The sequence below is a fragment of the Marmota marmota genome, unplaced genomic scaffold (genome assembly GCF_001458135.2).
Source record: "Marmota marmota marmota unplaced genomic scaffold, marMar, whole genome shotgun sequence".
In the NCBI taxonomy this organism is placed as follows: Eukaryota; Metazoa; Chordata; class Mammalia; order Rodentia; family Sciuridae; genus Marmota; species Marmota marmota.
Genome location: NW_026000019.1, coordinates 26,329,308 through 26,353,658, shown reverse-complemented (window position 1 = coordinate 26,353,658; position 24,351 = coordinate 26,329,308). Strand labels below are relative to the sequence as shown.

At 40.4% G+C, this 24,351-nt stretch overlaps 1 protein-coding gene across 7 annotated transcripts in view; it reads left to right on the top strand.

Moving 5' to 3' along the window:
* Positions 1–24,351, top strand: part of LOC107147452 (carboxyl-terminal PDZ ligand of neuronal nitric oxide synthase protein) — a 323,970-nt gene that overhangs the window by 257,139 nt on the left and 42,480 nt on the right. For all 7 annotated transcript variants that reach the window (XM_048810127.1, XM_048810129.1, XM_048810126.1 and 4 more), the window contains 2 exons: positions 7,822–7,930; positions 19,851–19,992. In XM_048810127.1, the coding sequence (XP_048666084.1) occupies positions 7,822–7,930; positions 19,851–19,992 (251 nt within the window). The remainder of the gene's footprint in view (positions 1–7,821; positions 7,931–19,850; positions 19,993–24,351) is intronic.

The window sequence follows — 24,351 nt, the reverse complement described above, 5'->3', positions numbered from 1 at the left end:
CCTCTGGCCTCAGGTTCTGTGCTTTGTGCTGTAGCAGGAGAGAGTTCTGGAGTAAGACTGGGATGACTGGATAAGCCCCAGCAGCGTTTGATTGACAGGAGAAGGTAGGGAAGTTCCTCTGTGGCCCTCGAATGGGGAGATATATGGCTGTAGACATGTTGTCAGCTGTGCAGGTGGCTCAAGACCTTTCCCGTTCTCTTCAGCCAAAAGGTTCTACATCAGCAGATGGTTCCCCATGAATGAGGCTTTAGGAAGGATGCTAATAATATCTGGGAGAATATGGCTGTATTAGGGTTCTCCAGATAAACAGAACCAATATATGAGAAAGAGAAGGTATATATGTGTGTGTATTATACACATGTATATGTACAAACATCTACATACATAAAAAATATTATAAAGAATTGGCTCACATGATTCTAGAGGCTAAGAAGTCCCAAGATCTGTATTTGGTGCTTTTTTCTTTTTTTTTTGCAATGCTGGGAATCAAACCCATGGGCTCATGTGTGCTAGGTGAGCACTCTTCCAACTGAGCAACACCCCCAACCCCCAAGATCTGTATTTGGGAAGCTAGAGACCCAGGGGAACTGATGTATGGTTCTTTTCTTAGTGGAAAGACCTGAAAACCAGGAGAACTGTTGGTTTAAATTCCATTTTGAAGGCTGGTAGGCATGAGACCCAAGAAGAGGATTCACATAGGAGGAGATCTCTCTTACTCAGCTTTTTTGTACTATTCAGTTCTTTAATTGTTTCAGGGCATGCAATCTGCTTTGTCCAGTGTTAATCTAATCTAGAAACACCCGCACAGATACACTGAGAGTAGTATTTGGCCAGATGCCTGGACACCCGTGGCCCAGAAGAGTTCCCATATAAAATTCACCATCAAACTGGCTGTATCATTTTAGAGCTCATTATTTCAGAGAGAAAGAATGACAGTGCAAAAACTGGTCTCATGGCCAGAGGCTGAGCCACATGTCCTGCCCTTTTCATATTTTTATTTTGAGACGGGGTCTTGCTAAGTTACTGAGTGCCTCACTAAGTTGCTGACACTGGCATTGAACTTGTTATCCTCCTGCCTCAGTTTCCTGAGCCACTGGAATTATAGGCACGTGTCACTGCACTGGCTAGGGATGAGAATTTTAAGACAACAGTACAATATAAATGACTCCAGTTAGTCCCCAAGGACTCTCAAGAAAAATCATGTTGCTACCCAGGTTTCCTTAAACTATTCTTTAAAAGTACATACTGTAGAAGGTGAGGCTTAAAAACAGGTATGAGTACAAAGGAACAACCATTACAGAGAGCTGAAACCCTGACGGAAGATGAGAGAAAAAGAATGGAAAGAGAGAGTTGGCACATATGGAGAAACTCTCAAGTCCCATTTTTATAACCATCTTTCTTATTTTTTCCCCTGTCAAATAGAGAACTGATCTTCAAATTAGAAACAGCAAAACATATGTGATTTAAAAAAAAGAAAATGTTCAAAAACCATGAGGAAAAATAAAGGCATCCAGTACTCCTCTCAGTGTGTTCAGCCCTCAGTTACTTGGGTCCTAAGAAAACGTGACTGTAAAATAGTGATCGGTCATCTTTGCAAAATCATGAGGAATGGATATTAGAAGACTGCAAGATTAAGACATCTCACTTTTTAGGAGACAGTAAAATCTGGGTCCAGGAATTAAAAACTAGTGAATTTGTCATTGCTGCTGGAAAAAACTTCTAGAAGAGATCATTGGGCAGATAGTCTAACATAGTCTGGAAAAGAAAAAGGTGATTGCTAGGAGCCAGTCCTGGAAACCAGGAAATATGCCTTAGAGCAGGTATGCAAACTAACTTTAAACATTTGAGTTGACCACAGGGTGAGCTAGAAGTGAGATGTTGTAACTAAAGAAAAAACATGATTAGAGATGGTCTGCTAAAAATTGCATTCTTGGGCAGAAAAGATTTATGCAAATATACTCTCTGTGCTCTTCAGATCGCTTTATGAAAGTACATTCGGTTATGTAAACTGTATTTTAAGAGATTCATTGGCAAATTGGTATATGTACAAAAAAGGTTAACAAGGAAATGAAACTTGTATTTACTAAGCAGGCAACTTGCTGTGTGTTAGGCATTGTGTTAAATGCAGCATGTATGTGTTTGTATACCCAAAACAAGGCCTTTAAGAGATCATAATATGTCTATTTTGGATGAGGAAACAAAGGATTATGTCAGCTAAGTAACTTGCCCAAGGCCAGTAGCTAGGACTTAGTACAGCTAAGCCTTGAACCTGGATTTTTATCACTCCAAAGCTCAAGTTCTTCCCATAATACAAACCTGCCAGAGGGAGAAAGGATGTGATGGGCTTGTTGAGGAACTATTGAAGAGAAGAGGAAGTGTTTGTCTTTAAAAATGAAAGGAATAGGGGCTGGGGATGTGGCTCAAGCGGTAGCGTGCTCGCCTGGCATGTGTGCGGCCTGGGTTCGATCCTCAGCACCACATACAAAGATGTTGTGTCTGCTGAAAACTAAAAAATAAATATTAAAATTCTCATATTCTCTCTCTCTCTCTCTTTAAAAAAAATGAAAGGAATATAAACATGGTGGTTGTTTCCAAATGTTCAGATCATTGCCACTTGGAAGAAGGCTTAGATTTGTGCTCTAAGGCCTCAGAGGTTAGCACTAGGGCAGTAGTGTAGAAGTAATAAGAGCAGTTACCATTTGTGATAAGTTAATCCTTCTTAATGCATTCATTCTTTAAATCTGATGAGGAAAAAACAAATTTACCTGTAGATTAATAGTCTGGAAGGAGGGTATTGATGATGGGTTTGGTGACTCTTTTATCTCTTTGTCAACTTGAATTCCAATATTATACTAAACTCAAAATCCAATTTCTCCAAGAAATTATTTATCTTTTGCTCATTTTGGGAAGCTTATGGACCTAAGAATCTGCAGAATTTTATTGCTATGGCTTTAAGCACAACAGTTTTAATAGTAAGTAAAATTATAATTCTTTGCATATTTTAAAATAAAAGCAAGAAATCTTAGAAAATTTAAAGTGGGAATAAAGCCTTGTGAAACCTTAGGAATTATTATTAACTCATGCAAACTGCTTCGGTATCCTGCCTTTGAATTTGTAAAAATTAAGAAGATTGACTTGGACAGTTTATAGAAGCAGGATTGGAAGGACTCTAATCTTAATCATACAGATGAAGAGGGAAGGTGGAAAGTAAATCTTCCCTCTTCCCTGAAGTGCTCACATTTCTTCCCCAATTTCAAACACCCACTCATTTACAGCCCTTAAGAAAATTTGAGTTGTGAACACTGAGTGCGATGCCTGTGATCCCAGTAATTTGGGAGATTGAGGTAGGAGGATCATAAGTTTGAGGGCCACCTGGGCAATTTAGCAAGACTCTGTCTCAAAATAAAAAATAAAAAAAGGACTGAGGGTGTAGTGCAGAGGTAAAGTGCCTTGGGTTCAATCCCCAGTATGGAAGGAAGGAAGGAAGGAAGGGAGGGAGGGAGGGAGGGAGGGAAAGATAAACCAAGTCATGGAGAGCAAGTGTTCTTGAAATATATTTCTAGATCTGGGAGTTTGGACTTGAGCCTTTAATTTGTTGATTTATTAATTTGTTGATGAATGAGGTCATATGGAAAAAGTCTGCTACTTGGTTGTGTTGGTGGAAACTTTTTTAAGCAGGAACTAAATGACTGTTTGCTTAGCTAGAGGTTATTTGCTTCTCAGGACAACACATTACATTTCTGAACTCAGACACAGCAAGCAGAGCAGTTTCCAGAGAGCTCCAATCCAGAGGGAGTGGCTGTACTCAAGTACAGGTTGTCATCAGACTTTCTGAAGTGCTTTGTCTGTTAAGGTTACTTTAACCTTAGCTCACCACTGTCCCTGAGTGCCTTCCACATCTGTGTCATGTTGGCATGCCAGTTCACATTCATCTCTGCAGCATCAGATTTAAATCCAGTTCTTGGTCCTTAGGGTGTTACATAATAAATTAAAAACCCAAAATCAAAGGAGTTTTATGTGCAATGCGTTTGAACTAACTGGACCTGACTTCCTGTGGGGAAAATGAACAGCTGAGCTGACTACATTATAGGTGCTCATTAATGACTGTAGGAATGCCTTGCCTCCTTCCTGAATAGGCATCAGGAATCTCCCATGTGCCAATCACTGTGGTGGTCCTGGGGATGCCACGATGTGGTCCTTATTCCTTCAAGGAGCTCTTGTTTAAAACATCGTAATGTGAGATGCATGCTTTGGCACAGGTGAGCCACAGGGGTTCAGCAGTTCAGATTGCTAAAGGAAAGAAAAGTCTTCCCTGAGCCAAGTCCAGAATGATGCCAAGGGTGCTCACAATGATTGTAAAGGCAGGAAGAAGTATGAAGCTAGTCCTGCAGGCCTGCATAGGTTGGGACTATAGAGGTGTACAAGAGCAAAAGGCAAATACCCCCTGCTAAGGAGTTTAAGATTCTGTCCTGGAGGTAGTAGGAAGCCTTTGCAGTGATGCAATGGAATTCGTGTTTTTAAAACCACCACTTTGCTTCATCTCATTCCAATTAGATGACGGCCAAGCCATCAAGAATACAAAAAATAAGAAATGTAAGAGAGGATGTGGGGAAAAGGAACACTTACACACTGTTGGTGGGGTTGTAAATTAGTACAACCACTGTGCAAAATCAGTATGGAGGTTACTTAAAAGACTATGAATGGAACCACATACAAACCCTGTTCTACCACTCCTTGGTATTTAGCCTAAAGAATTAAAATCATTATAGTACAGTGATACATGCATACCCATGTTTATAACAACACAGCTCACATAGTCACATTATGGAATCAGCCCTGGTGTCTGTTAGTGGATGAGTGGATAAATGTGGGTATACATACACAGCAGAATTTCATTCAGTCATAAAGAAGAACAAAATTGTCAGTTTCAGGAAAGTGGATGGAACTTGAGAGCATTATGTTAAGTAAAATTAAGTGAAATTCAGAAAGTCAAGGGTCATGTTTTCTTTCCTATGTGGAAGCTAGAGAGAAAAAAGGGATAAAAGGTAGAGGCAGATCTCATGAAAACAGAAGGGAGGTTAGTACAGAAAGGGAACCAGGGGAGGAAGGAGAGGAGGAAAGGGAAGGTAGTAGGGAGTGAAATTGACCAGATTATATTGTTCTCTTCTGTGCATGTACAAATATATAAAAATGAATACCACTATTTTAATGCACCAATAAAAATGTCTAATTAGAAAAACATAAAAATAGCTGGGAGCAGTGGTGCATGCCTGTAATCCCAGTGGCTCAGGAGGCTGAGACAGGAGGATTGCAAGTTCAAAGCCAACCTCAGCAATTTAGCAAGGCACCAAGCAATTCAGTAAGATTCTGTTTCTAAATAAAATACAAAATAAGGTTGAGGGTGTGGCTCAGTGGTTGAGTGCCCCTGAGTTCAATTCCCAGTATCAAAAAAAGAAAAACTATCACTTTGCTAGCAATATAGGGGATGGATTGGCAATCGGTAAGCTAAGAAGTAGAGACACACCCTATAGAGGCTATTGCAAATATCCTGGTGAAAAAATGAGAACTAAGGCATTCCTGTGGAGTTGAAGAGAAACAGAGACATCAGGGAGGTTCAGGAACTTAGTCATTAGTGATGGATATTGAGGAAGAGTAGAGGAACAAGTCAAGGATGTCCCTGAGATTTCTCACTTGAGTGGATATGATGCCCCTCATTAAAATGAGGCTCAGGAGGAGGAAGGCCACGTTGACTTCCAGAATTAGGGGGATGATGGTGAGATCAGGTTGGGAGTCTAATGAATTTGAGAAGCTTGAGAGACATTCATGAGGGGACGTCTGAGAGGGATGGCCAAATGGGCCTAGAGTTCAAGCAGGAGGAGCTGTAGTACCATTGTTGGCTTGTCCCTTTATGGGAAGACAGTTTGGCATTAATAGAAGATTCAGGGACTCTATGGTCTTGATAACTTTAGACAGCTCTCTTGGAAGCCATGTTATCAATTTGGGGATCATTTAGAGGTGGTAGAATTGTGAGATGTATTGAAATGACTCTCCAAGGTGAACCTGGGATTCTTCCCAGTGTTGTTGTTCTCTCTTGCCCGTTCTTCTTTTGAATGTCCCCGTAAGGCTCCTGCAAGAAAATCTCAGTTATTAGACTATAGAGAAAGTGCATTGGTAAAGAGATGTAAAAAGACACTTTACTAAATATGTCATCTTCTTAATAACCCTGCAAGATTATTAGCAGTCCCATTTTACAGTTATCACAACTGAACCTCTGAGGGGTTACCTCATAATAAGTAGTAAAGTTATAGGTCAAATTTTAGACTGGTAAAGTTTCATTCTTTTTCTCCTATATAATACAAATTTTTATTTTTTAAATAACAGGTCTATTAATCCCTGGATGAAAGTTCCTAGTGTTATTGAGAAAAAAAAAAAGTTTTGTGTAAATGATTTGGCCCCAGTCCCATTTATCAAGAGCAATACTCTCTCTGGATTACCCAAAACTGATTCCTCTGATGCATCCCCTAAACCTCACTTCCCCACCTCCTCCTACAATGGTCAGGTCTGGTGGTTCTTATGGTGCCCTATTCTAGGTCCAGTTAATCCACTTAAGACCCTACCACCAGGGCCATACTTATAATGTTTTCCCCTTTCTTTCCACCTCCACTTTTCTCTCTATCTCTTATACCCTAAGCAGTCATAGGGATCCTTTAGTTCTAAGGAAGCATACAAAGTCAGTGCTCTGCTCGGAAGCCTCTGATGATTTCTCAATTCACTGAGAATACAAGGCCTCCTTTTTATAAATTTAAATTTTTAACTTTTTAATGATTTTTAGTTATAGATGGACACAATACCTTTAGTTCATTTATTTATTTTTATGCAGTGCTGATGTTCGAACCCAGTGCCTCATATGTGCTAGGCAAGAGCTCTACCACTGAGCTACAACCCTAGCCCCAAGGCCTTTTTTTTTCAAGGCCTTCTGTATTCTGTCCTCTGGTTGCTACTGTGATCCTGTTACTGACCATACTTGCTCCACCTGAACCACACTATCTGTTTCTCAAGCACCTCTAACATGTTCTGCACCCAGCAGGGCTTGTAGTCTTCCTGTACTTACTTCCTGAAGTGGTTTTGCCTAGCTATCTGTGTGACCACTCTTTTGAAAATAGCAGTCCCCACCATGCTCCATCCCTGTTCTGCCTGAGTTTTCTTCATCTCACTTGTGTATTGACATCCACATGTAAGCCCAGTGAGTTCAAAGGCTTTGTCCGATTCTCACTGCATCCCCAGCTTCTAGGGTAGCACGTAGCATTTACAGCACTACTTGAATTGTGGAATTAATACGTGGAAGCCATGGTCCTGGCAGAGAAGTGGAGTCACTATGACCAAGGACCTGCAGTAATGAAAAGGAGTATCTTGGTTTTCCCAACATGGTTAGCATTATTAGTTCCCCAAGGTTCCTCATTTGTGGATAATTGTGACCAGTTATCAGAAAACTTGTATACATTTCCCTGGGTTAGATTTGTTATCTGATAAAGGAATGATTTTTCTTCAAACACAGAAGTCACTAGGACAGATTTGCTGCCTTGGGAAATGACTGACAATAGTGTGGTTTCCCATGTCTACAATCCCAAATCTGGAAGTCACTCATAGGAGTATCTGTGTTTGTGGCGTCCGTTGAATATACTTCCTACATGGTAGCTTTTTGATGCTCTAGGAAAAAGACTTCCTTTGATAAGTTGGCTTCAGTGTCCTTAGTCAGAAGTTTTCCAATGGAACCCCCTGGATGCCATTTTCAGCACATTTTTTCTGTTGTTCTTCTTTTAGGATCTTCTATGTCTCTCATGACTCCCAAGACTTGAAGATCTTCAGCTATATCGCTCGAGATGGTGCCAGCAATATCTTCAGGTGTAACGTCTTTAAGTCTAAGAAGAAGGTAAAGGAGCCGTCATTGGTTATCTATAATGTTCCTCTGATGGTCCCAGCACATCCCCAACATAGACCAGTCTCCCTGTTAAAGATTTGGAGGTGGCTGTTTTGATGCCCGACATGGAGGAACTGTCAGTTCTCCTATGTAATGAAATTCTCTTTTAGTTTCATCTGAACTTTGACTTGGATACATATGAACAGTTGGAGAGGGACTGGCCATTGGATAAGTATTTTGGAACAGGAGCAGGTAGTTGACACCAGGAATGAGGCTGACCTCAGTGTGCATTAGAAAAGAAGCATTGCCATGGACTAAGGTGATCCTTCTGATCAGTGGGTCAGTGGTTTCAAGTCATGACCCTTGGAATCTGGTTTAGACTTAGGGTATGATATTGGTTTTCCTGGGTAATTATTTTGTTAAGGTGGCCTTGATAGTTGAGTAAATACAACCTTTTCAGTTCTATAGAGGCATTCTTCTTCTCTGCCATTCCTCCAGGACCTAACACAAAGAACTGGGGTTTGGATACCTCCATGGGGGTTAGGAAACCTAGGATTTAGCCCCACCTGAATGATGTTATGCAGGCTGCTTCCCCACTATAAATCCCGCTTCCTTAGATATAATGTGCTAATGGCCTGGGAACTATTATTCTTCTGAAGAGATTTTGGAAAGCCCTGTACTGGGGCCTTTAAGAGCCCTTATTGATCTACTATTTCTAGAGACAAACCACTAAGTCTGACTTCCTGTGAGACCTTCTCACCTTCTTCCTGCATACTTCCTTTGATTCTATGTAACATCTTATGCTTTAAGGCATTTTTAATAGACTCATGGTCATCTCACCTTTGTCGAGTGGGGGATAATAATAATAATACATGACAGGGTCAAGATCAACTAATACAGATGTTCCTTGAGTAATGATGGGGTTATGTCCCAATAAACCCTTCCTCAGCTGAAAATGCCTTTAATATACCCACCCTACTGAACATCCTAACTTGGTAGCAGATCTTATAGTACCAGTGGTTTCCTCTTATGATAACATGACTGACCAGCACTAAGGCTCCTGTCACTGCCCAGCATTGCAGGAGTATCCTACTACATATCACTAGCTTAGCAAAAAATTAAAATTCAAAATTTGAAGTACAACTTCTAATGAGTACATATAGCTTTTGCCCCACTATAAAAATCAAAAAGTTGTTGTGTCTGACCATCCTAAGTTTGGTTGTATATATGTCCTGTTTCCTATCCTAACTCCATAAAGGGAATCACAACTTGCTAACTTGCCTCTCCTCTAAGGAGATGTGCACCCTTATGCACCCAGCTCTCAGACTTAATTTTAATCATTCATTCATTTATTTTTGTGGTACTAGAGATGGAACCAAGAGCCTCATGCTTGCTAGGCAAGTGCTTTACCACTGAGCTGCCCTCTAGCCCTCAGGCTTTTTAAATGCAAATCATGAAATTGGATGGAAAGTGCTAAAACTAGAGAGATGAGAGGGAAAAGGGGTAAGTTCCCAGACTTCGCTTCTAGATAATAATACAGTTGAGAGAAGGAGAATGTGAGGAGGCCAGGTTGAACTGCGTATCAAAAAACTGATAGAAGCACAAGTAGGAAGAGGGAGGAAAGAAGGCTAGAGGTGGGAGACATGAGGGCCTGGGAGAGACGGTCTTACCCTCTTAGAGCTGTAGAGGATCTGGGGAAGAGAGAAAGGAAACTCAGATTGGACCATCTATAATGTTCTCTGACAAGTGTCTAAAGACTGAAATTCCCTTAATTCATTTTGAGTCATTGACCACGCTTCTGACTTCAGTTTTGTACATAGACTGGACCATGTAAACTTTTTAATTTAATAGAGTTACAAATAACAATCATCTACCAAGTGCTTTGATAGTTAATCTTATTTTAATATCTTTCCAATGTGTATATAGGAAAGGTAAGATAGTTAATTTTCACCCAGTTTTAGAGATGAGTAAACCAAGGCTTAGAGAGACTAAATGACTTGCCCACCTTCCCACTGAAAAGCATTGGCTATAACCAGGGAGATATATAGAACAAAAGAATTTTTTAGCAAAAAACCTAGGTAAAGGAGACTATTATATTTGTGGGCTATTTTCTTTTCTCCTCCTCTTCCTCCTCCTTCTTCTCCTTCCTCTTTTTTTCTCTCCTCCTCCTCCTTTCTCTTCCTCTTCCACTTCCCCTTTCTCCTTCTCTTTCTCCTCCTCCTCTTCTTCTCCATCCTCTTCCTCCTCCTTCTCCTCCTCCTCCTCCTCATCATCATCAGGAGTTGAACCCAGGGATGCACTGTCACTGAGCTATATCCCCAGTCCTTTTTATTCATTTTTATTGTTTATTTTTATAGTTATACATGACAGTAGAATCCGTTTTGATGTAATGGTAAAAGCATGGACTATATCTTGTCTAATTCAGATCCCAGGACCTCTCCATCCCCTTTCCTTTCCCCACCCCCTGCTCCCTTCCCTCTATTGATCTTTCCACCATTTATCTTTAGGTTTTTTAAATTAATGTCTCGCGGAGGTACTCAATGGGGAGATTCACTGTGGTATATTTGTGTATGTACATAGGAAAGTTAGATCATTCCACTGTCTTTCCTTTTCTCATTCCCCTTCCCTTCAATCCCCTACTCCACTGAACTTTTATTCTCCCTTCCCTCCTTATTGTGGGCTAGCTTCCACATTCCATTGAAAACATTCAACCTTTGGTTTTTTGGGATTTGCTTATTTTACTTAGCATGATAGTATCCAGATTCATCCATTTACCAGCAAATGTCAAAAAGTCATTTTTCTTTATGGCTGAGTAATACTCCATTGTGTGTGTGTATATATATATATATATATATATATATATATATATATATATATATATAGCACATTTTCTTTATCCATTCATCTGTTGAAGGGCACCTAGATTGGCTCCATAGCATAACTATTGTGAACTATGCCTCCTTAAAAATTGATGTGCTGAATAACTATAGTATGCTTATTTTAAGTCCTTTGGATATATGCCAAGGAGTGGGATAACTGTGTCAAATGGTGGTTCCATTCGTAGTCTTCTGAGGAATCTCCATATTGCTTTCCAGAGAAGTTTTACCAATTTGCAGTATCACCAAGAGTGTATGACTGTACCCTTTTCCCCACATCCTGGCCAACATTTATTGTTACCAGTCCTTTTTGTTGTTGTTTTGAGACAGAGTCTTGCTAAGTTGCTGAGGCTGGCCTTGAACTTGCAATTCTCCTGCCTCAGCCTCCTGGGTCATTGGGATTATAGGTGTGTGCCTCCATACCTGGCCTATATCTTGTATTTGCCTGGCCATCAAACCTAGTATAGCAATACAGACACAGTGGGGGTGTCCTTCTGCCAAAACCCGAGTCTAAGAAAAATGCCCACTTGGATCTTTGATCTTGAAGTGAAGCCCAGATTCCATTGCTGTTGCTAGATGAAAAGAAGTAGTCATCTAGTTCTCTGTCACATCATTTTTTCCCATGTCTTGTAGCTCCCAGAGCTAATTCTGATGTCTGGCTCTTCTGTTTTCTTTTTTATTTCTTTTGGAGTGAGGAGAGGCTACTGGGGATTGAACCTAGGTGTGCATTGCCGTTTAACTACATCTGTAGCCCTTTTTATTTTTTCATTTTGAAACAGGGTCTCATAAGTTACTGAAGCTGGCCTTGAACTTGTGATCCTCTTGCCTCAGCCTCCTGAGTCACTGGGATTACAGACATGTGTCGCCATGCCCAGCTAGCTCTTCCCTTTATTTTTAAATCCTTTCACCCTCCCCTACTGAGACTGTAGCTCTTCTTAGAGTTGGTTCTCAGGTCTGGTGCTGGTTTGTCTACCATGTAGCTAGGGAATTGCTTCTGGATAGCCTGATGTGAGTTCTTTTGCTGAACATTTGGTGGAAGGGCCAGTTTCTAAGCCATAAAAAGAGAAATAAATTATTAATCAAAGGGAACAGAATTGGGAAGAGGTGGCAATATATCTCTAGGGTTTTACATGCCATCTTGATTAGCCCCCAAATCCAGTGATTTACTATTTTATAAAACTCTTCAGGTTTAGGGAAGCAATAGTCAGCTTGGTCAGGAGTTTTAATTGGCAAATCATAGGAATATTGAAGAGGTGATGGGGAAAATGCTATAGGTCCCAAGGAAATGTGTTTTGCAGGAATGTTCTTGGTCATTAGATGTCAATAAGGAGACCTCTTGCTGGAAGCCAGCAGACTTGGATGTCCTCCAGAGTCCTTATACTGATCACAATATGGGAAAACCTTGTATGAACTTGTTGCTGTGCCAGGGTTTTGGTTCCTGCTGTTTGACCTTGCATTATGTCCCCTGTGTGCACACCCATGGCACGTTTCTCATGACAAACCTGTAATGAGGGTGTCATTCATATCCTATAGTTCACCATGGAGAAAGAGTTGAGACTATGGGTTGGGTGTCTCAACTTTCACATTAGAAGGCATCCCTTATAACCTTTGCTCCTGGCACAGATATTATTCTGTACCTAGGGATCATCCTCAGTTACTCACAAGTATAGCCAATGTGGTTCCATCTTGGGAATTTTAACCTTGAGCTGTTTTTTTTTTCCTCCAGAAGCTAGATAGCAGATTGCTGCAGGAATATAAGATGGTTCCTTTTAGTCTTATACTACTATGGATTATCTAAGTCATAGTTTCATATTAAGTTAAAAATATCTAGCCTGTTTTGATTTACTGCCATGTGCCTGAGACTGCCCTAAGCTCCTCTATGAATGAATTATCTCAAAAGCCTAGTGAGAGAGGAACTATTATGCTTTTTATTACATAAATGGGAGCCTTAAAGTACATAACTTGCATAAAGACTTTTGATAGCATAGTCGAAACTGAACCCAGAAGTCTGTCTTGAGCTCACACTCTTAACCACTCCATATACCATTGTCCTTGGCTCATTAGGAAGTTACATAGCTAAGGAGTAGCCTTGTTCCCCAAGATTGATTTATAACTGCATTCTGTTGTAATCAGCACTTGAGTCCAAAGAGCTCCTTAACTCTCAATGGCTCACATCACTTTGACACACATTTTCCTTTTTGCCTCGTAGTATCCTTGTGTGATCAATGTTGAGTCCATTTTGTAGTTGATGAAAGAAAAGGCCTAGGCTAGTGGGTTAACCATGGGCACACAATGAATCAAAGATGCCACTGAGATTAGAACCAGGCTTTCTGCTCCCAGTCCAGGGATTTGGCCACTAAAACCTAAAGACACAGGAGCTCTCTGGCCTTGAGTTCCTCCAGTAAGGTGATAGGCTTCTCAGGAAGTGTTTGAAGTGATACAATCTTTAAACAGTGAAATTTATATGGCTGTAACTGGGCAGTATCACCAGTAATGTGATGGAGAGATCCTAGCACCTTCGGACTAGTGCTAGGAAGGAGGACCGACAGCAGGTCTGTTTCTCACTGGGTACAGTCAGTGCAGACTCTTCATATTGACATTGGCATTTCTTGTTTACCTCCTTGGGAGATATAGTGATAGTGTTCATTTACAAGGTTCTTCTGCCTCAAGAGGAGCCTCTTGCCTAGTCTCTTGACCTCTCCGGTGGAGTGGACATAATCTTCCTGTCATTTTCTCCCAGTCCTAGGAGGATATGGCTATCTGGCCTGATTGAGAGTGACGGTACTTATTAGCGCATCAGTGCGTGAAGTGTTGGTGATTAACAGGAGCAGCAGGAATCTCTCCATTATCCTCAGGACAGCTCCTTGAAATCATTTTGCCTGCAATCACAGCTCAATTGCTTTGGATTAGGAGAAATCATTTCCCCCTGTAATGCTCTCACCATCAAATTGGGGGCCACAGCTGTGAAGTTTGACTCTTCTTTAGAGTTGCAGTAGATTTTGAATTATGACAGTCATGTGCAAAAGAATTAGTCATTTGCCTGGTGAAATTTAAGAGATGAAAGATAGGTCCTCAATTTAGGGCAAGAGGCTGTTTTCTATGTCTTAAGTGGACTTGGGTTGGGAAGTCAAAATATAGAAATCATAGCTGGACATGGTGGCATATGCCTATAATCCCAGCTACTCAGAAGACTGAGGCAGGAGGATTCAAGGTCAGCCTGGGCAACTTAGTGAGACCCTGTCTTAAAAGAAAAGATAAAAAGGGCTGCAGATATAGCTCAGTGGTAGAGTACCCATGTGTTCAATCCCAGAGGGGTGGGGGGAGTAAAAGGGAATCATAGCCAAATCTCTCTCTTTATAGATGTTGAAATTGGTACCTGGGAAAGTGAGATGACTTGTCCACTATCACCCAGTGGGTTACTGACAGTACTGAGATTATAACATCCTTTTATCTCTAGACACTGTGTATTCATGGACTAGCAGAGTAGGAAGGAAAAATTCAACTACCTATTGGAAATTTTATGATGTGCTATTCCTTGTCATGGATGAAAGTCATATCTACTTTGAAACTAAACTTTCCTTGTACTGAGAAATGTTTTGTTATCCATGAAATAACCTGAGGACAAAAACCCAACCCATCTATCATTTCAAAGCTTTAGTACATTAAATGCTACTATATGTAGAAATCCAAACATACATTGCAAATTATATGGATCTCAATCATTTGGTAAATCTAAGCTAAATCATTTGCTAAATGTTCAATTCAAAGCACATTAAGAAACATGAAATTCAGTTCTATTTTTGTTGAGATTCCGTGGTGGTTAAGTTCACAAGAAGGGCACTATATTTTATTGCTGTGACAGATGAGAAAAATTATAAATTTGTGAGCCAATCCTGATACTGACTTCATGTAAGTCAGTTCCCTGGAACTTAGAAGGACTTGGCAGACAAATCTTAAATGCCTAGAATACAGGGGGTAGGGGTGGGCTGTAAGCTAGAGCAGAGAGCTGGTAGAGAACTCAGAAGTGAGGTTTGCCAGAAGTGAGCTCCCTACTCTTCTTTTTCCTTGCCTATTGTCATCGAAATCATGATCTTCATCTTCATTTACACCTTGTATTTTGTGCTTTTATTTTCTAATTTCCTTGCTTATCTGATGATTTTTTTTAATCATCTCCAAAAAGTTGTGAAATAGAGAGCTTTTTCCAGGATAGTGAAATTCAGAAAAATGCCCAAGATGATTTATTACATCAGCCAAAGATAAAGACTAGTAATAACCATTGTGTGTGTGTGTGTGTGTGTGTGTGTGTGATGCTGAGGTTCAAGCCCGGGATCTCATGCATGCTAGGCAAGTGCTCTACCACTGAGCTACTGCCCTAGTAATAACTATTCTATAACATGTATATAGCACTTACAAGATTCCCAAGTTTGTAGGACCAACAGGGTTACTTAGAATGAGAACAAAAAATACTGTCTGATTTTTTTTGAAGCAGGGTCCTACTGTGTTGCCCAGGCTGATCTCAAACTTCTGGGTTTAAGTGACCCTCCTGCCTTAGCCTCCCAAGTAGCTGGGACTACAGATGCGCACTACTGTGCCCAACTACTATAATTTTTCTATGGACTGGTGAAGTACAGGAAGCAACCTTTTGACTTTCATGTTCTTAAAGCTACTACTGTAAGCTTTTGACTATTTTTGAGTAGACAACTCACTCTCACTGCAAATATGGTATTGTTTTTGTGTTCATTGCAGCAATTCATCAAATTTTGATGCCGGCTATGTATCCATTTGGTATCCATAGTAGGCTTGGTATCCAATTGATAGCCATTGCATCTTGACTTGGTTTCTGTCCTGGGTTGTGGGATATCCTGGGTATGGGAGAGAAGGGGATCTTGTCAACATGAACAGGAAGATAATTTAAAGAAACACCGTGAGAAACATGGTGAGAGTTAGTTGAATAAAGTTCTAAGACAGCTTCCTTTCCATCCCTATTTTTACAAAATTGCCTGTAATTGGTGCTCCCATGAGCTTCAGTGCTCTCCATCTGCAGCTAAGAGTCACTCTGAGGTTAGATATTCCTTTCCAGCTTTGGAAACATCAAAGCAACCGTCTCCAGACTAATCTCGGTAACTAAAAGCCCACTCATGCTTTGGGGCTACTAATAGAAAATGGCTTTTGAACAGAAAGATTTGATCCATGTGGCAAAGCACTTTCCAGGGCTTATATAAAACTAATCTGGATTTGTACAAAAATTACATGCAGTATACTACAGTATAATGATGCTTTAATAAAAATAATAATAATCTGTTAAATTCCAGAGTGGCCAGATCTTGAAACTGGCAAAGGCTGCCTTCCTAACAATCCACTTGTGGTTCAGCTTTTTCCCTGGTTATCTTCAATTTCAATCTTTAAACCTCCACTTTGATTTCCAAAGGCCTGCATATGGTCACGAGATGTGAGCAACTGCTTCCATGAGAACAAGGTAACCTAAAAAAACAAGTAGTCACAGAAATATCTGAAAGTTGTTTTTAAAGCTTCTCTTTATCAGAGTTCTCCCTCAAGTCCAAACATGGCTTATTAACTATTAATTCCCAGCACATGTGACTCCTGCCTTCCAGGGTATAAGGCAGAGTCAGTTTTCTAGCCTAGAAAATCAGAAAGCAGCATCACCAAGTGCGGAAGACCTAGCATCAGGAGCCCACAGGGCTGTGCAGAGAGCAAATGTAAGAAGGCCAGCCCCTGCCAGGGGCAGATCACCAAACCCACCACCTTCAAGTAATTGCTTTCCATAATAAGATTCTCGCGTAAAACCTCTAAAAATAGACTTTTCACTGGTGAAGGAAGGAGAGCCTAGAAAGTCAAGGGGCATTTAAACTCATGTAGCCATTTAAGGATCAAGTTAGGAGTCCTCCAGCCCCTTCTGACTCCTAGAGTGATAAATGAAGAGGGAGGTTCTTTTGTGTGTGTTCGTCATTCTGTAAAGCAGGTAGTTTGATTATTCACCCAGTAGCCTCTTCAAGTGCAGAGATATCTCACAGAACACTCTACTGTGTCCTTTTACTGTGAATGACAACAGCCTTCGCATCAACGAAAAGTAGAAGTTGAAATGAAACCATTTGGCACTGAATGTGCAAGCCTAGAAGTCACGTCCAACAATACCCTCCTACACAGAAACCATTGTACCAGTTCAGACCCAAGATACAGTGGACCCAGGAGTTCTCCTCAGATGCTGTTGGGAAGGAGGGAGATGGTGGCACTCACCCTTTTGATGCCAGCATATGTATGGAAGAAGTGATTCCCTTAGGATCTTTACGCTTCTGTAATTAGTAAAATAATCCTGGCCTTTCCTCAACTACCTTTTATTTTGTGTTTTAATTGCTTTTTATTGCAGTGAATTACATATTCAGAATAAAGCATTTCTTTAACACTTACTATATGCCTATCCCTGTGGGAGATGCCATCATATATCTACATATTGATTCCTCTGTGTGGCAGAGGAGACATTACTTGATATTAGTAATAAGCTTTCCTGTAAAAGATTAGGATTTATCATCTTCTGATAAAAGGAGTAAGGGACCAAAGATCTGGTTAGATGTGTGTGAATAACACTTTTGGGTGGACCAGCGTCTTCTTTTCCATCAGAGAGTTGAGCTTCCTGGCCCAGCCTCCTAACTAGGGCTCAGCTTGGTGTCCAAAGGAGATGTAGAAGCTGGGGTTTGCCTGGCCTAGCTTGTTAGGCATCATGTCCTCCAAATCACACCTGTTCCCATGTTTGGGAATTGGAAGAGCAGTGACACCTTGCTTAGCACTGGTACCTACTGATTTTCAACTTCCTGTGCAGAAAGAATAGTTGTGTCTCAGATACTGCAAGCCTGTGGTTTTAGAAGGGGCCTAGGCCTACCCTTTGGACCCAGGAGGGAATTAAGGGTGAACACAGAGAGCAGAGGTTCTGATCCACCACCAGGTAATGAGGGACCTCAGGGAACTTACCTGTCTCCTGTTTCACTTAAGTTTCCCATCACCCATGTCTCTTAACTGAGTGATCAATTAAAAATATCTGTCTAGGGCTGGGAATGTGGCTCAGTGATAGAATGTTTGCCTCACATGTATAAGGCTCTGGGTTTGATTCCTATCACCACAAACAAACAACAAAAAACATTTTTGAGGTAAGAGGGTTTGTCCCCCATCTCTTGGTATTGGGGATTGAACCCAGATGGGCTTTACCAACAAGACACATCATCTCTAGCTTTTTAAGTTTTGAGATAGTCTCACAAAGTTGCTGAAGCCTGGCCTCAAATTTGGGATCCTCCTGCCTCAGCCTTCCACATTGCTGGTATTATAGTTGTGTAACACCATGCCCAAGCAAGCTAAGAGGCTTAAATTGTAAGGCAGTCACTGCTAGGAGGTTGTTTGAGTTGGGGAGTATAAAGAGGACTAGAAGAAGACGGAGATCTTAAAATGACATGTGGACAATGATTGACCTAATGCCTTTCCATATTAACGGGAATGTTTTGGCTTGAAGTAAAGGGAAGGAATGTTTCCCCAGGCCTGAGGAAACAAGCAAGGGTAACAAGTTTAGCAGAGACTGGATTCAAGCAGCAGTCCATATGTGGTGTTCCAAGGCCTGAGGAATTCATGAAGATAACAATGAGAAACAGGAACAAATATCATTATTATGACAAGCATAAATGAATCATTTATTTACCCTTAAACAGGTTCTATAAATTTATCAAAACACTGGGTAGCAAGTTAGTACTGCAATACCAATTACCTCATGTTTTTAAGAGGCTCCTCTTGCCGGACACAGTGGTAATCCCACTGGCTTGGGATTACAAGTGGCTCAGCCGAGACAGGAGAATTGTGTGTTCAAAGCAACTTAGCAAGGCCCTAAGAAATTCTGCAAGACCCTGTCTCTAAAATATAAAAAAGGGCTGGGGATGGACTCAGTGGTTAAGCACTCCATTCAATCCTCAGTACCCCCACCCCTGCACAAAAAAGTTATTTTTGACTTCTGATGTTACCTTGGGGGTTTCAAATGTGATCAGTGGACTGTATGGTATCATCAGGTAGTCACAACTAATCTAAAGTCAGATCACCCCAAACATGATTGATGTTAGGCTGGGTTATTGGGTGACAATCACAGTGATATAATCTGAAGTCTGTGGTGGAATATTTGAGAGCCACTGGGGTAAGAGCATGTGGAGCATTCCCAGCCTGAGCTCTGAAACTCCGTATCTCATAGTTCTCTCATTTTTACTCCTTGAAAGAAGATTGAAAGGTGACTAGTCATCAGATTATAGTAAGTGATCCACCTTTGAGACCCTGTCCTGAGAACCCTGCCTGTGCCTCTTCCTCACTGCCTGCAGGTGTTGCCGAAGACTCTGGGAACAGGTTTCTTTGTCCTCTCCCTCCTCTCCTAGTTAAGCAGTGGGACACTGGGAGTCAGGGGCTAGTTCTCTTCTTTGGCTCCTAAAAGAAGAAGTTAAACAATAAAACAGGAGAAAATAGCCATCCAAGTGAGCAATATCTTATTAGAGTAAGCCTGGGAAAGCTCACCTTGGCCTTAGTTAGCAAAGTGTCAGTTGACTCTGTTGTTAGGCCAAGGCTTCCAAGCCCAGAGCATCACAGCCCTAGGTCTATAGAGCTCCTAGGAAATCTGACATCTGGAGAAAGAAACAGCTGAGTTCCTCTCAGTTTGATGGGCCTATTAATGATGTTGAAGCATATTGATTAATATGGTTATACTTAGAAGGAAAGAGTTGGGGCTAAGTCTAGAATTGGTATAATTCTCAGCATATGTCCTTTTGGTTGATTGATTGTTTCAAAACTGTGGCGACAGTTTCTATTTTCTGGAGTATTTCAAGAAGGGAAAGTATTTTTGTACTCTTCTTTCTGAATATGTACACATCTGAACAACCCTAGGATTTTCCATCTCTTTCCTTTGCTGGTTTCCTGGGTTTTTGATCACATGCCCCTTGCACTTCCCACCCACCCGCACCCCTTCTTGTGTCCTTGTAAAGTCCCCATAGCCTTCACTCGTCCTTTTCCTTCCTCTTCCCCAGAGTCAAGCTATGCGAATCGTCCGGACGGTGGGGCAAGCCTTTGAGGTCTGTCACAAGCTGAGCCTACAGCACACACAGCAGAACGCAGACGGCCAGGAAGATGGGGAGAGTGAGAGGAACAGCAATGGCTCAGGGGAACCAGGTAGGCACCGCAGATGCATTGGGTGTACAGAAGGAGGCAGGAAGACTACCACAGTGGATCACTGCCCCAAATGCCAGGTTATTAATTTACTTAAATTTTAAAAAAAAATTCCATGTTTCTCTCTAGGTTCCAGATTTTCTTTAAGGTATATGTACTACTGTGTGTGTGTGTGTGTGTGTGTGTGTTTTGCTGGGAATTGAGCCCAGGAGCACTCTGAGCTACATCCCCAGCCCTTTTTATTTTTCAATTTTAAGATAGAATCTCACTGAAGTTGCCCAAACTGGCCTTGAACTTGCAATCTTCCTACCTCAGCCTCCCAAGTTACTGGGATTACAGGTGTGTGCCCCTGAGCCCAGCATTTATTACTTTTTATAACCAAAATGTTTAAATTATTAAGCCAGAAAGCATTTAAGTTGGATATTAGGAAATATTTTGTAAAGATAGAGCTTTTTCTGCTACCATATCACTATATTTCCCACCCAAAGAAAATTTCAGTAAAAAAGCACCCCTGTAAAACAAATTAGAAAGAATATAAATTCGCAGTTACTTAATTTTTTGGTATATGTTATATATGTTCATATATGTTATGTGAAAACATATTAATTTATATAATATGGTATATGAATATCTTTATATAAATATAGATATTAGCAAGAAAAAGAATAGGTGGAGAATCCAAGAAAACAAACTGAAAACTATTAGAACTGAGAGAATTCATTTAAGGCACAGTCCAGAACTACATAAATATCTATGGTTTTCATATATTCTAACAACAATGGTTAGAAATCATAATAGAAGTAAATTTATTAAAATAAAAGCTTTTACATATAAAATACAGATAAATAAATGTATTATTTTACATTTTAAAAATGGCATGTTCCTGGATGGAAAATCTCAATATTGTAAAAATGTTAATTCTCCTTGTGTTCATCTATATTAAAATATGAATATTTAATATTAAAATATTAAAAATGTTTAACATAATACAAATTTTTAACAGTAAAAGGAGAATCATAGTGAGCTATAGAATTCAAAACTTATGGGATGTAGCTAAAACAAGGCTCAAAGGAAAATCCAAAGTTTAAATCATTTAAATTAATAGATGACATGTCTTGAAAGTCAAATGAATTAAGGATCCAACTCAAAAAGTTAGAAAACAACAAATAAATCTTATATTGGAAATGATAGGTTTACAATAGACTCTTGATTTGCATGCCAGCTGTACCATCATGAGCTATGTGATCTTGGACAAATTCTATAACTTCTTTGTGCCTTAATTTTTACTTCTGAGAAATAGGAATCATAGTAATGCCTGCCTTATAGATTACTATCATACTAGATGAACTGATACATTTAAAAGGCTGAATTGCCTGGCACAATGGTGCATGCCTATAATTTCACTATTTGGGAGGCTGAAGCAAGATGATTGCAAGTTCAAGGCCAGCTTGGGAAACTTAACAACACCATGTCTCAAAATAAAATTAAAAAGGGCTGGGGGTGTAGCTCAGTAGGAAAGTGTTCCTGGGTTCAATCCCCAGTACCAGAAGGGAAAAAAAAAAAAAAAGAATTTATCCTCAATATAGACCCATACACGTTTGAAATGATGGATTGTAGAATAAAGTTGCCTAAGAAAAGAATCAGTTTAAAACCAAAGCATTGGAAATGGCAAAGGGTAACTTTTAAAAGACATAATCTGCTTATTGCATATCTTTTTTAATAGTGCATTATAGTTATAAATAATGTTGGGGTTCAAAAAATAAGAGAAAGAAAAAAACCAAGGTTAGAACTGTGGTATGGTATGCTACCAATTATACTGTATTATAAATCCATATATATATATATATATGTATATAAATGTATGTATATGTATATACACGCTCATGTCTCTTTGCATAGTCTGTTTCCTACATGATACACAAGAAACTGACAACTGTAGATGGCTAGGGTGGCAGCAATATTTGCTTTCCACCACACTTTAATAGTTTTTCTTTTTTAATTTTGGACATTTATTAGTCATAAATTCAGAAAGCCTAACATTTTCTTCTAGTGCTCAGTTTCTATGTGATGAAAGGACTCACCTTACTTAGCTCTTGGTTCATCATTTTTATTAGACAGTGGTACTTTTTTCCTAATGCAATCATATCAGTGATCTTGATTAACAACAACAACAAAAATTACCATATAGATAGAGCTTTACATTTTGCTATGTTCCCCTGACCTGCTTATAGCAGGTCATAGTATTAATGTAAACTTTTAAAACTATCCATTTTTGTGCTCTGAGGCTTAGAGATAAAATAGAACTACAGGTAGGTTTTGGCAACTATTTCACATATCTCTGCTGGTCAGTGAGTAGGGTGTAATGGTGACAGTTGCTTGTAATACTCATCTAGAGACACCAAGAGACTCATGACTGTCCACTTTCCTTAGAGAGCAGAGACCAGGGTGTTTGCTTCTGTGCTGGAGAATGCTGTCAAAGCATTCAATTGGAGAAGCAGTATTTCTTGACACATTGAGGCCATTAAAATTTTTTAAAAAAATTTTGGTACCAGGGATTGAGCCCAGGGGCTTTACCAGTGAGCCACATCCCCACCCTTGTTATTTTTTATTTTGAGACAAGGTCTCACTAAGCTGCTGAGGCTGGCTTTGAATCTGCAATTCTCCTGCCTCATCCTCCCAAGCTGCTGGGACTACAGGCATGTGCCACCTGTTAACACCTCTTTAGCGATGCCCTGCTCCTCTGCCGTTGGAGACCTGCAGCTCTCAAGAGCTTTCAAACCAGAGTCTCACCAACAGCTGGTATATGCATATACAAAGAAATTCTAACCAGAAAGTAAAGTGCATTGTTTCCAATGAAACTACTTTGTTCTATAGTGAAAGGGCTGGACACAGGTGCTTGTCCATAGGCTAAGCATTCGAACACCTTTGTTTTCACAGAAGTCCTGTCGAAAGAGCCTTCTCTGATATACTTAATCAGAATAATCAGAATTCACTGCTCAGCTGCTGGCTAGAGAGGTCAGGATGGTCTGGGTTAGCCTTTTTTCCCCCCCAGTACTGGGGATCAAATCCAGGGCTTATGCATGTTAGTCAAGAGCTCTACAACTGAGCTACTCCCTCAACCTCTGGACTGGCCTTTTGAAGAGAATTGCCTGTGCAGCGTTTCTTATAGACAGTGCCAAGGGTAGGTTTATTTCTCCCTATAGTGGGAGCTTCTCTTTCCTCCCACCTCCAGCCCTTGTCGCCATCTGCTGGGTGGCTGGGTTGATGTAATTTCCTGGGATGCTATGGAGGATTCACTCTGGGGAGTCAGTGGAGGCTCCAATAGGGATCTCATCCTATCCTTTTTTTCAGTTCTATTTTCCCCACTCCTCCCTGTGTGCCACTAGCTTCTTCCTGCCCTGAATGTGTCATGTGCCCTCTGGCCCTGGTTAACCTCTCTCCCAAGGATCCCTGCATGCACCTTGAGCAGGCAACCTACTCACACTGCAGTCCTAGCATCCTATCTTCTGGAAGCCCTGCCTTCCAACCCCACTCTCCCATTCTCTTCTCTTCCCCTTCCAGAAAATTCAAAGACTTTTTCTTATCCTGGCTTCCTGTGTTCTTTGCTCCAGGTTGATGTTATTGACGTTCAATCCCCTGTGTACCAGACACATAGCGTCCTCTATCTTTAGTGAAGTGTGAACCTTGGGAAAATGGGGACTTCCTAGCACAGTAAATACTTGTTAAATAAACTGGCAAGCACTATCAGTGAGTGGGGCTAAGGTGTCCATATTTATTAGTCATTGTCAACAATTACTAATTAATTGCTTACTCTATGCTAACATGAGCATGGAGATTGAGGAAATATTTCAACAGGGAGTGACTTTTGTACAGCCTCTTGATGAAAAATAATGACACATAATATGCGGGAGTTCTGTGGAATTGAGGTGATAAAGCACAGAGGGTGAAGACTGGACCAGTATTGATAGGGCAGTGATGGTTATGGTGGGGATGGGTAGAGGCTAATGCCGTTTTGCTCTTTTAGCTGTAATAGATGATCAGCATAGAAGTAACGGATCCACTGGCTGAGTTTACCTTTATTTTTAATTACATTTTTGGAGATAGTTTTCTTGAGTCACATTAACATACATGTGTGTATTAGTCAGAGTTCTCTAGAATCAACAGGAAATATGATTATAAAAAGATGATGTATTAGATTGTCTTATGCAACCAGAAGCTGGATAATCCATAATGGCCATCTGCAGACTGGAGAGCTGGAAGAACCAGTAGCTGCACAGTCTGAGAGACTGAAGCCCCAGAACAAGAGGAATCAATTGTGCTACCCTAGTCCAAAGACTTCTGGAAACACTCCCTGGAGAATCA